At 38.2% G+C, this 13,602-nt stretch overlaps 1 protein-coding gene across 4 annotated transcripts in view; it reads right to left on the bottom strand.

Moving 5' to 3' along the window:
• Positions 1 to 5,615: 5,615 nt before the first annotated feature.
• BCAT1 (branched chain amino acid transaminase 1) overlaps positions 5,616 to 13,602 on the bottom strand; it is a 69,305-nt gene continuing 61,318 nt past the window's right edge. For all 4 annotated transcript variants that reach the window (XM_026092644.2, XM_026092641.2, XM_026092643.2 and 1 more), the window contains one exon: positions 5,616 to 13,201. In XM_026092644.2, coding sequence (XP_025948429.1) covers positions 13,160 to 13,201 — 42 coding nt within the window. In that variant the 3' untranslated portion in view covers positions 5,616 to 13,159. The remainder of the gene's footprint in view (positions 13,202 to 13,602) is intronic.

Genomic DNA, 13,602 nt, shown 5'->3' with positions numbered 1-13,602 from the left:
GGCTCTCCATTGCTGCAGTATTTGGACGTCATACAGCCTGTCATGCATTTATCCTCACAGGAATCTCTCAGCTAGCTAAGGACTATTACCCCCATTTTACAGCTGGAAAATGGGAGCTAGGAGATACCTGACTTGCTCAAAGACACAGAAAGGAACTAATCAAGGGTAACCACTAATCTTTTCTTCCTTTCCGTACCACTTAGAGTTTTTCCCTAATGAAAACCACTTCTTAACTGGTAAACTTACATTATGCACTGTAGAGAGACCAAGAGAAGTGTCTTTTACAAATAAATCATTACAAAGCAACGTGGCTTTAGCAATTTACTATAATTGCAGTTTGATTTTCAGTTTTCCTGTAAAAGATCTCAAATGTACCATCTTATTATTGAATAAAACAGTAATTGTTACACTATACTTGGCTGATTACTGATCAGTGGGTCAGAATTTTCTTCTTTCCATGAAAAATTACTTTGCATTTTTTAAAATGAAAACCATACATTTTTCTGTCTACCTGCTTTATACAAACACAAAATTATTTTTCCTAACAATATGTGTTTTATCAGTGAAAAAAAATGGTTAAAGCAGGTTAAACATCTCTGCAGCAGGGGAATTTTGCCCTGAATTTCCTAGACGACTTGATGATAGTCTCACTGTGTCAAACTGTTAGCTTTTCCTCTGGCTACTTAAATAAATATTAAAGCCTTGTTCATGTTACTTTCTCTTTCCAGGATAAAGTTGCCACAAAGAAGCTGTGAGCTGGACAGAGATATGTACATGTTTAGAAAACAAAACTTCTCTTTAAATATGATCCTATCCTGTAAAAATGTTCGAGTTCTTTTGTAAGGCCAAACTTACCAACATCTCTCTTATATCTGTTGATTTAACATTGTCTTAGTATTGAAAAATCTTGCTAATATTACCTGCACACAAAAATAGGGAAGTAGTAGAGGTGTTGATTTTGTTTGTTAGAATGTGAAATGAAATGGGGAATAAGGAATTTCTCTCTGTGCTGCTTGGACACAGTGGCATGTAGACTAGCAATAGGAAGCCACTTCTATGTTTCATTTACATAATGCACTAGCATTATCTGTTGCAAGGTTTTCATGCACATCTTCTTAAATAAATATCTACCTGGACTGACAAACTGCAGTCTGGTGTCCCAGAAGTTGAAAAAATTGCATTTCACCTCTTAGGAGGTCACACTTTACAGGGATGAAAATGCACCAGTATTTGTGATCTCACCAGAGTCTTTCAATGAAAAGGAGAAACAGGCAATGAATTAGGTAATGTTATTTCTTTAGCTTGTTTATTTTTAAAAAAGAAAATCTCATTTCAGGAATATGATGAGACCAAATAGCAAGAGGTACATTCCTTGCGCAGGAATCCTTAAGCACACCACACAAACAAACCCTGCATTCCTGAAACTGCATTTCCCCATTCCTTCAGGAAAGCATGCACAACACTGTCTCTCTCTGCTTTTCACTTTAACACACACAGGCTGTGAACTGCACCATCTAAAAAGCCCTTGGTACAGCCGCTGACAAGTCTGAAGATTTCTGGATAAACGACTCACCTGATAGCAGCTATTAGCACTTCTCAGGCTAACACTATCATCACAGTAGATGAAGATACCAAAACAGAGCAAGAGAAAATGTAATTTCTCTTAGTAAGGCAATTTATCATGGATAACTCGCTCCTGTCTCACCTACACAATCCTCATAATGACTGCAAGTCCATGTAATGATGTGAAGATTGCTACCACCTGACAACTGAGCAGGCATGTTGATTACCCCAGGATACAGAACAGATGGGGTCTCTCCACACCAGCAAGAGACTGACCCTACCCCTTTGCAGGGAAAATCCTGGGAAAAAGCTTATTGGCAGCAAGGATTGGGGAGGATTTCTAAGCTTGGGCTTAGCTCAAACTCAACTGCTTTGCCTCCAGAGCTAAAAAAATTCCACCTGCAAAGGGAGGGAACAGTGAAGGGAACCTGTATTATGGGTGATACTTGTGGATGGCATTTGCAGGAGAACATTTTCCAGATGGGAATAAAAGCAGCTGACAAAGCACTCAGGTTTTCTGCCCTTTGAAGGATATCAGTAAGTAAGGACAGACTCTGCGGGGAAGGAAGGAAGGGAGTGATATTAAGTCCATAAGCGCTTAGAAGTGATGTGTGTCTTCGCTAGTGTGATCCAGAGCAACAGGATGCTCAGAGCTAAAAGATACTGGGGAAGGAGTCTGAGCTGTGGCACTTTTCTTACTCCAAATTTTCAGGCACTAAGGTTTCTTAAAAATATAGAAGCATTTTTTTGAAGTATTTTTCACCATCTTTCTCTAACCATCTTTCAACTATGCCTTTATAATGAAGATAGAAAACTTGCAGCAGTTCCTTTCTTTTTCAGTAAAGCAAATATTACAGTCTCTGCTCAGGCACAAGTCCTGCATGAGCTAAAGGAAGAAGCAAATGAACCCAAAAATAAGCAATGACTTATGCAAGGTTTGGTGCATAAGAGTTTAAGAGCCATACTAGAATTGCCTTGGAGATAATTCAAATCTTAACATTTCATGTGGATGTGGCTTCATAACTGCTTTCAGTCCCTTGAAAGCTGTGTCCTGGCTAAAAAGGGCAGTCCTGCTCTCCCCATGGATGGCCTACACGCACCCCTTTCTGTGGTCAAACAGTGATCTGGTCACTCTGCAACTCTTCAAATATCAGTACTGGCACAAGGAAGGGTCAAGGCTGGAGCAGCTGGAAGCAGGAAGAGTAGAGCCATTGTCTTCAGCAGCAGCAGGGCCTCAAGAGCATGAAAGTCACCACAAGTTAGGGCTCGAGCCAATACCAGTTGAGTTTAAAGGTGGTGTTTCCACTGGCTTTGCTTGGTGTTGGTCTGTGTAAACTTCACCTCAAGGACAGGTGAGCCACAGTCTCTATTTTCTTCTTAGATGTGGTACATTAGATGAACTTCATCTCTGTCAAAAGCTGTTTCACAGGTGTGTCTCTCTGGTAGCAGCAGCCTCCCAGAACATATTTACTTCATAAATCTGGTAAAGGACATCGGGGATGGGTATAAAATCACCTCTTTCACACATACAAGCCTGTGAAGCACAGTCTTCCATATTACAACACAGCTGCAGCTGCATAGACCCATCTAGACTAGGGCTCTAGCTGTACCTTCCTTCTTGAAAAATAAAGACAGAGATCCTCTGGCGTTGCGGACTCAGAAGGATCCTCAAGTATGTGCTGTGTAGTGTAGATGACCGACCTGTCCACCGGGCATTTTCAAAATGCCTGCTTCGTAGATGCTGCCATGCATCAAATCTGTGTCACCTTGATCAGCCTTTTATTCAGAAGGCATATATTTTTTAGGCTATGAATATGCATATGTGCTTTAGACATGTAATTGTTATCTCACCCAACCAGAAAACAATTTAAAATATTTCATTTCTAAGTCCCTTTGATAAAATACACAGTGCCTAAAATTAAAGGATTGATATGTGGTTAGAACTGATCCATTTTAAACATTTGTTAATCTGCTTATCTTTAAAGTCAGGTATTTATCACACAAATAGCGAGTTTGGCTAGGGTATTTTCTACGTACAGGAATTTTCTCTTTTCAGTGGCCTAAAAAAAGTTGGCCTATACTGCCATGAAAGTGAAAGTAAATATCTATGCTAAAGAGTATCAATTAACCAAAGTTGAAGCTTTGAAAAGAATTATTCCATGGGTAAGATGAAATAAATTAAATCACACAAAAAAAGTTGCTTGGAAATCATTTCAAAAGAATGTAATTTCTTTCAATGACTCGTGACAATCTATATGAGTTAGAATAAACACTTTTTTCCTATATAGCCTGACATTGGCTATGATGAGAATTTAGTATTTTAAATTTGTACAGATGCAACATAATATTCACTTGCAGTTCGTGAAGCAGGACCACAAACACTTTCTTACCTGTCAATAAAAATTATTCGCTCAGGACAGAGGGAAGTAGACAGCTTCCACATTCTTGTAATTTCTTTTACACATTCATCTTTAGAAAAGCACCCAAACAACAAAGATGCTACTACAGAAAATTTTGCTCTTCTTTGCAAAATTCTTTGGTTATTCTTTAGCAGCTCCATTAAAATCACCATTGTGATGACACAGTGTCATAAGACTGAGCAAAAGGGAAGGAAGAAGAAAAACTGAAATTCAAAATTCAGAACTTTGTTGATACACCCTCAAACATGGCATTTTAGTTCTTATATTGACTGCCTATACTGGAATCTCAAACTTGTCATTGTGCTGTTTGTATGTACAGAATGCAGTTTTTTTCCTTCTGCTCTTGTCCTCCCATACCATAGTACTCTAAAACTGATTTTTCCTCACATCAACTTTACAAGACTATGTACGCCAAATCAGCGTCTTTGGAATGCAGACTCTTCAGACTGAGAAAACAACATTGGCGGTAGTGCTGTTACAAGCTCTTTATTAAACAGAGCTATTGACAGCTATTGAGACAGTTCAAAATGGATAAAACAAGGAGTCTTTCAAGTTTTGTGAAGAGGCATGGGTCTGTCTATGAAGCCTGCTAAGCACCTTGCAGGATCAGTCCTCAAATTCTTACTACTTGGAACCAGCAAATTTTGAAAACTGTCTTACTGAAGCTTAAGCTAGAGTTACAGTTAAGAAAGGTTCCTTTGGATGAAATGGAGAGGCTGAAACACAGGAAAAAAGTCTGATTCTGACATGTTAGGCTCATTCCCCTAGCAATAATTAACAACACTTAGTACTTACCTGTATACAGCTTCTTTAAAGTTTCCTGTATCCATGCCAGCCTTCCCTGAAGTGACTAAGAACAAAACCAGATGGAAAATTTACCCTGGTGTGTACTTTACCACAGCACAGATCAGTACTATCTTTAATCACAGTATTGCCTGTTCTGAAAAATGGGAATACGTCAAGTATTTTGGTAAATGTAGCTACTACACATGGCAAATGTCAAGATTTTAATGACACTCACTTTTCAGTGTTTTCCATCTTCAAAGGGCTTCCCATTGGTTGATACTCTTTAGAGTAATGACTACTCAGAACTGCCTTGTGAAGTAAGCGCTCTAAGTATAAAGTTCTTTTCTGGCTTTCTTCTCTCCCTTGAGTTCATTGCTCCAAAACCTTTAGAAAGGGGGCTGTATTCAATCATTCCTACGTAGTCCTGACACGTTAAAAGCTGTTTCCTGACAACATGGTTAGCAGCTAGTTCCTCTACTGTTTGATTTGTCCAGCATTTCTTACCGTGATGAAAAAATTGGCTCAGCCTCCAGGCTTGGCAGGGCAGATGCACGCCTGCCACAGCTAAGGCCTCATTCTTCCCTCTGTTATGAGTGTCATGCCCTTAGACTTCAGTGGAAGCCAGAAGGCAGAAAAAGGGCTTTGCATTTTGACTATAGAGTTGGCTCATCTCTCACCCTTATGTCTAGCTCTGTTGTTCTTAAATGCCACACTTCATTTGGTAATTCTTTTTTCTTTTAATTTAGCCTTCAAGAACCTTTTTTCATAACAGCTCCTATCCATGGAATAATTACGCTTAGTTAGTTGTACTCAACAATGATGATTTCTTAACATGCCACAAACAGGTGCCCATTAAATTCCTTTATTGGAGACGAAACATTGCATAATTACAGATTTGATGAGGAAAACTGTGAATAGTATAGACTGTTTCTACTGCCAGCAAAATACAGTTATTACAGGATTTATAGACATACAAATATAAAGTGTTTCTTTCATGCCAGATGGTCTGTATGTAACAATGCCATTAGGAGCATTTACTTGTGCTTCTACAAAACCTTTAAAGAAGAATGAGGTAGAGTTTCCTTTATTTTATCCAGTATTTTTTTCACACATCGGTCCTTTAATGCTTTTATATGCTCAGATCCTTGTAAAATACCTTGTTAACTTTAACACTTGCAAAAACAGAAACCCTTAAGAGGTGTTTACTTCTCTCTCTTTAAATTGTTCATTTCCCTATGCTACAGTTGTAAGAACTACTACAGCACCCTTCTAAATGCCTTGAATACCAGGAAGATGGGGACATCTTTCTTCCCAAATTTACTGCTCCAACTGAAATCGTGTGCAAACAGTTTCAGACAAAACCCTCACTTGTCTCCACCATGGCAAAGAACCACCTTTATCATTCTGTCATTCTTTATTGTAGTGGCTAAGCTACAGTCCAAGCCATGTCCCAAGGAGATGCAGGGAACAAATTGACTCTTTTTCAACAGCCATGACTTTGGGATTGGGTTAATGGTGTATTTGCCACCTACCTGCAGTCATAGCCAGCTACTGGCCCATCAGAAAACTGATAGAAATTATGGGAACTGAATAGATCACTGACTGTAAAAAACAGTTTCTCATTGTTAGACGACTTTGAGCATTGCGTGTTTGTTTCCATCTATTAAGTTACGGTTTCATGACCTATACAAAGTGAGTTGCAGGTTTCAGTTAAGTAACTAGGTCCCAATTACGAAAATGTAGGCATAAATTTTAAGTATTTAAGCAAAAGAAGAGTTTTCTTAAATAGCAATCCATTATCCTGCTAGACATTTGGTATTCTTGGGTAGTGTCTGTTTAGGACTGAACGAGAATGGTAATGATGTTCTTCTGACCTCCTGTCTTGAAGTATGGAGATGGATAATTATACTCTCATTCCTCAGCATACCTGTTCTGCAGACAAAATTTTCACTTCACTTTTTGCTCTGGTATCTGCTGCTAGCACTTAGTACTTACTGAAAAGCTCAGAGTGTGCTAGGGCACAGCAGAGAGAAAAAAAAAAACTATTTCACCTGAAGAGCCCACAATTACAGTAGAGACCTAATCATAACCAAGAAGAGGTTTGGTATAAAGGAAGAAGGCAATTACAAAAATAGTAAGAATGCTTGCTTTTTTCTCTTAACCTACTGAGACATGATAGTTTTGAGCTAACTGTTCTGTAATATTGTATCAAAATTTTAAAATGAAAAGCACAAAAATTATAAAAAGGCCCAAAGTTTAAAAGATCACATGTTCATATCTTGATCACTTTGATCAAAAAGTAAAGGAAGATCTGTTCCTGCAAGATATTACTGCCTAAGATGACTTCTGAATTCCCCTATCTCCCACTTAGATGACTGTTCCATGCCTGACAAAATCAAGTCCCATAAAAAGCTAGCATTATCAAGAGAACCAACTCTTGGAAACTTTTTTCAATTCTTGGTTGGAAAAAAAGCACTGAGCGTATTTTATTTACTTTTCCCTGTACAACTCTTTGGTCAATAACAAAAATGATCCTGGAGAGGAGGAGGAAGCATAATATAAAGGACCCTAAAGCCCTGGAGAACCCTCTGCTATACTGCAGTATATAATTATTTCCACAGAGATATCTTCTCTTTTCCTATGTTAACTTTATACAACAGACATTCTAAAGCAAAGACTTTCAAATTCTATAGGCAAGGTCTTAAATCCTCTTTAAGATCTTCCTATGAACATGGAATTTAAGATTCTTTTTTTAAAGCACAGCATGAGGATCAAGTCAGTCACAATAAATCAAGTTTTAAGGCAAGCAAACTCAGCATAAATTCATGTTCACATACAGGGATGAGGATCTAGCCATGCTGTTAGTAGCAGTGAATTTAAATACATCTCTTTTTAGTAAACTTGGGTGTGGTTAACCTCGCTGATGTGGTCAATGCTTTTTATTTCCATCTGAGCTACTAATTCCAAAACTGTGTCCAAAGTTAAGGGTTGACTAGTCTAATTCAGCATTGTTCCACACCTGCTAGGCACTAATGTACTTGACTGCTTAAGTTCAAGCTAATGCAGAAGCAAGTTTTGTTTATGGAGCTGGGGATACGTTTGCCAACTGTGCTATAAATGGCACTCAGATTTTGCATGGTCAGGGAAAATATCTTGGGATTCCGACTAATAACCAACATGCTCAACCAAGGCATAGGCAGAAGGATTGTAACAACAGTATTTTTCACCAGTGCAATATCAGTACCCTCTTTTGCTGTTATGACTAAAAATACATGTACTTATTAAGAAGTGACTAAGCTTAAATGATTTAGGACCTATCGATTACTTTTACAAATCTTGAGGGCAGTGACAAGACACAGTAAAATATAGCTCTTTGACACCTCTCAGTTGTTAAATCTTACAATAAAAATGTTCAGAAAATTTGTAGCCTAGATCCATACAGAGGTCTCAAAGCTACATGACAAAGTGTAGCTCTAGAATAGTTGTAGTCTCACGATTCTACATTGAGAGGTGCAATGCTTCCTCTTAACTTATGCTTAACTTCATTGTTAAGTAAGATTGAGTTCACCTTCACCTCTTGTCAAGGACTGTTCTGCATGCAACTTTAAGCTCTAAACTGTATATTTTGTTTGTGCAATCATACGGCAAACCTTAAATATATTTCTCATTGAAATAACATTTTCCTTCTGCATAATCAAGACACTTCCACACTCTGCTCTGAAGCAATCCTTTAAATACAGTTCTTGGCATCTTTCTCTGCTGCTTAAAAAGCTTTCTGGAAAACTTACTAACTTCACTTATAGCCATTCTGTAGTAAAATACCTTTTCTACAAAAGTTGTATTACATCAAAAGCAGTATAAGTGGCAGTACTACTACTATTGCTTTACACTTACAAAGAGGTTAAATAACTTGTCCGGGATCACAGAGTCAGTGTCAGTCTGTGCAGGCATTACATGAGCAGGCATGGAGGCGGTTAAGTGCAATTCTGCTCCCAAAACCCGCAACAGAAACAAAACACAGTTTTTTTTTTTAAATAAACTGTCACTACTGTTGAAAGTAAAACCAATGGAAAACTACCTTAAATGATCACTTTCAGACATAAGACTGAGTGACATCATGACAGAAGGGCTGAGGAAAAGGGGTGTACAAATCTGTGTGGAAGAGAGAGAAAGAGAACAAGGAATGGCCTACTGCCTGCTCAGCCATCATTTATACCTGCCCACCTCTCTATATAGAAGCCTGACACTGGAACATTAAAAATTCTCACCAGTAGGGCAAAGCTCATGCTCCCAGAGCCAATGTGCCATTGTCTGACAGGCTGTGCTACCATCTCATAGCAATGGCTGTGCTATCCTGTTTCATAGCAAGGCACTGTCAGTAGACAGTTCACACTAAGCAATCCAAAAAGATTACACTGGTTATTTTGGAGAGGCTATCAGACCAAAGAGGGTTCTTCCTCTAAAGAGGTGGCTATGGGATCACTCCCAGCTGTTTTTCTATCTACCTCCTTGGAAGTCCTACGTGTACTACATGTAGACATTTCAATTAACTCACACTCCAAATGACTCTTTCAAATATCTAATTTTTCCAAATTACTACTCTTCATGCCTGAGGAAAAATAAGTATACAGAAGAGGATCAATGATGTTTCTCAATTAAACTAGGTAAACTGTACATAAGGATTTATCTAGAAAGAGGAGGAATGGGACTACAATTGTTTTTTGGCTTATAGCTCGAGATAGCTGAACAGGTGTAAACAATGACTGGGCAGAGAGATCCCACACTGTCTTGCTTTTGTCTTGTCTTATTTCCCTCCCATATTCCAGAAAAATCACATTTGCTTTGCACCGCTACAGACTGAACAGAGTATCTACCCTGTACAGGAACCTTTGTTAGTGCTCTCACCAGAGTATGTCATTGTAAATTGTCAGTGAATTTGCCCTGATTGCCAGTAAGACTCTACTTAAATAATGCCATTTGCTGATGCTATAACTCTTGGCATCAAGAAAGCTTATACGAAATTCCAGTTTCATGAGACATTCTCTCATTTGAAGGACTTCTTTCCTATGCATGAGTCATACTCACCAAACTGAAAATTAAGGACATGCTCAATACTGAAAATAATAATCAAAAGAATGAAGGAGGGGGAGAAAGAACATGCAAAAATTAGAGTTCATTATTATCATTTTAAAGTACCAGTGTTTGTAAAGCATCAACATGTGAAAGGCTGAATCTCATCTGATCAACCCAATTAAACATTAAATAATTGCAGCCAATTATGCAAATATCACACAACAGTATTAATTTGTTGATCTTTTTTGAACAGTCTCAAATGCTCCTAATGCTAGACTATCTTATGTCTTAAATGATCAATTAGCAGAACCATAACTAAGTGATGAAGAATGGATAATTGCCTAGTTATGATGTACCATACTCTTTCTATGTAAATCTGCTGCAATTAAACAAATAGGCCACATAGAAAAGAGATGTGCAGATGTTCTTTTACAATTATTAGCTCAGGGAATACCACAGTTCCCTCCTAAATTTTGCAGATGAAAATAGGGAGAATGCAATATCAAATACTCACTATTATTTACAAGTATCATTTCTTTCCTTTGGTTAACAGGATAAAAAACAGCAACAGAATGCATGGTAGGACCGCATTCAAGATAAGAAGAATCGGCTGTATTATACTGACCTGACAGCTACCTTATTTAGGTTTCAGTATTTAAAATCTAGAGCCTATTCACATGGATCTCAGTTAGAAACAAGCACAACTCTGAGTTGACACAGCCAGAGTAAAGCAATGAACTAGGGTGTTAAAGTCATCAGTTGACCATACACATGCTCAATCTTTTCATTCTCCTCTGCTGTAAACATCTACAGATTTCTGTGGGTCATTCCAGTTTAAACACGTAAAATTTTGAAGTCTCCATTAGTTCAGGAGGTGCAGCGAAAAGAGAGGTTTATCTCTGGTCAGTATAAGAAACAGTGCAAACCACAATCAATAAAACAACCTTGTTTCCTCACACGCATCCAATTTGAGAAGAGTTTTACACAACTTTTAGGTTCTAGACCACAATCAAATAATTCTTCTAACTTGCCCTTATTCATCTTAACTAGGGAATAGATTAGTGCTAGTATACTAATGCCCTCATGGGGATTTTTGATATGCAATACTTCTTAACTCTACTAACATCTTAAGATGTTAAAGGATCATACATCCAGTTTTCCCATGCATTTTAGTTCAATATTTCCACCTTTCCTTTGCTGCTAAATATAAGCTGAACATAAGGGGATAGATTACATAGTTCAGTAACAGGAAGCCACATATGGTTTCTCATTTCATAATCTTTAAAGAGCTCCATGCCATGCACGCTCTAGTTCAAGGCACTCTTTAGTTATGATACTTGCCTCATTGGATAAAACTCTCTACCCCAGACTGCATCTTGACATATTCCTGATATTAATTTTTCCACCCATCTAATGAAAGAAGATGACTACCAGCAGCTTATAATACATAGTAAGATACTGAACAAAGACCAGAACACAACACAGATTCAAATGGTAAGAAGAGCAGATACACAGTACTACTGCTACTGTAAATGAAACTGCATTTTGTGCTTGCAGATGTATTCTAAAGAGAAAACTGTCCAACATATTTTAATAATGGTTACATTGTCAGAGAGAACCTTCAACTGTTCTTCATTAAAATAATAGATTGGACTGCAGTGAAAGACAGTAAAGTCATCATTTGAGGGACCAAAAGAAACTGATGGCTAAGTAACATTTGTCTTTAAAATCTGTCCAAAATGAACAGGAAAGCCATATGGCTACTTTTCAGCAGTTGCATAAGGCATGGATGAAATGATACTTTGCCTTATTAAACTCTGTTAACAAATGCCAATAACAACTAAGGATTGTGACAAAGAATAGGAGAGATACCACTGAGTATTTAAAAATAAAAGTGCTAATTATTTCCCTTAATACTGGTGCATCTCTACTGTACACTATCACAATAAATGCTTCACTTTTATTTCCTATAGGACTCCATTAGTGTCAACAAAGTTCCCCCAGCTTTATGCTGAAGTAGCACTTCGGAACATTGATACACAATATGGTGATCCTTTTCGGCTAGAGACATCTTAAAGCTGTTTGACAAAGCTGTGTGCAGTAACGTGTGTGCTAATAAATATTACAGTATACTTGTTAGTGACATTTTGCAGAAGTTATTCCCCTAACTATGGGATACATGCTTTATATTGCTTCCAAATAATACCAAGACTGCATATGAGTGTGTAGTGGCACAGAAGAAGTAAGGTGCTTAAACTGCAAACAGAATTTGAATACAATCTCTTTCTTTCTTGTGCTAGGTAGCTCCTGCTGACAGTGCAGCTTGTTCCTTAAACAGGAAGGCCATATTAAGGAATGTAACCAGCCTCTGTGAGTCCATGAGCGGTGAAAGGGATGAGAAAACATTTTGCTGATCCAAATTAGGTGGTTGGATGCAGAAGGAAATCTCCTTTAATAAAAGGCTTGCTTGCTCTCACTTTGTCCAAATAAAGTGTGGTTCAACCTTCATAGCCACAGGGGCTTAATCTTATTTCTAGACATTCACCCAGAAGGCAACACTGTATCAGTATCTTCCAGCTCTGTGCTGGGCCAGGAAGGGGCTGATTCATGCCTCAGCATGGCATGGACCAGCCCTGAAGAGCACGTATGAGAGGATGTATTCAACCATTACAGAGGTAGGCCCTGCCCAAGCAGCCACTGCTCATCTCCATGGAAGGAAAAGCAGTAGGCCAACAGAATGCATAATGCAGGCTTGATCCACGCATTTTGGACTAAAGGGCAGAGCTGTTATTTGACAGAATATGAAGGAGGGGATCTGGAGGGCTCTGCAAACTCTGCAATCTCCCATACAAGCAGAGTACAAAGGGAAAGAATGTATGACTAAACTTAATTTTTTCCTGGACACAGAGCAAAAGGCAGAATAATGTCAATAGAACCTTGGGCGCAGCGTATAGGCAATGTCTTTGTGTTATATGGCAACCTGTTCTGCTGAGGAGGCAGTTAAAAAAACCAAACAAACTGAAGAGCAGTTGAAGAGCATTTTACAAGTTTTTGGTCTGTGCATAAGACACAAGGAGGCACTAAGAAAACCATTAGGAAAGTTCTATTGCTAACATCTAGCACCTCTACCAAGAAGCTAGGCTTCTACTAACAGCATTACAATAGAAGTCAAAAATGATTGTGTTCACACTCCCTGGATTGTGGAAACAATCATCCTGGGGGATCAAAGTGATACAGAAACTACGCTACGCACAGCCATTACAGAAGTTGTCATTATCCATGTTTATTCTCTCTGGAGGGTCTGAATTCTTCCACCTTCATGACACCAGCACTGCCCAATTGCTGTCTTCTCTTCCATACTGAAACAAAGCAAAAATGAACTTTAAGAATAAAATTTAAAAGTAACGGTGCACAAATAATTATGGTAACTTCTTAGGTCTGTCCTCAGTAAGATTCACATCTACCACCCTGATAATAGTTTACATTATTTTTTATGCCTTTATTTCTGTCTTGGTTTGTAGCAAAGCCCAAAGGCAGCTTGAAGCTTTATCTATCTTCTGATGAGTAGACTGGGAAGGGCTGAGAGTGATTCTCCCTGGAGATGATACAGATTAGTACTGCTTTGCTAGAGCTTTCCATCAATTTAATATGGTTATTCTCTATGGTCAGTTCACTAATTAATTTACAAGTATGCCCCTGCTCAAGCTCCAATAAACACACACATTTGTTTTTATTTTCGAGGTGGTCTTTTATTACAACA

The sequence above is a fragment of the Dromaius novaehollandiae genome, chromosome 1 (assembly GCF_036370855.1).
Source record: "Dromaius novaehollandiae isolate bDroNov1 chromosome 1, bDroNov1.hap1, whole genome shotgun sequence".
Lineage (NCBI taxonomy): Eukaryota > Metazoa > Chordata > Aves > Casuariiformes > Dromaiidae > Dromaius > Dromaius novaehollandiae.
Note: the sequence above shows the minus strand (reverse complement) of the source record. Positions and strands in the feature narration are given on the sequence as shown.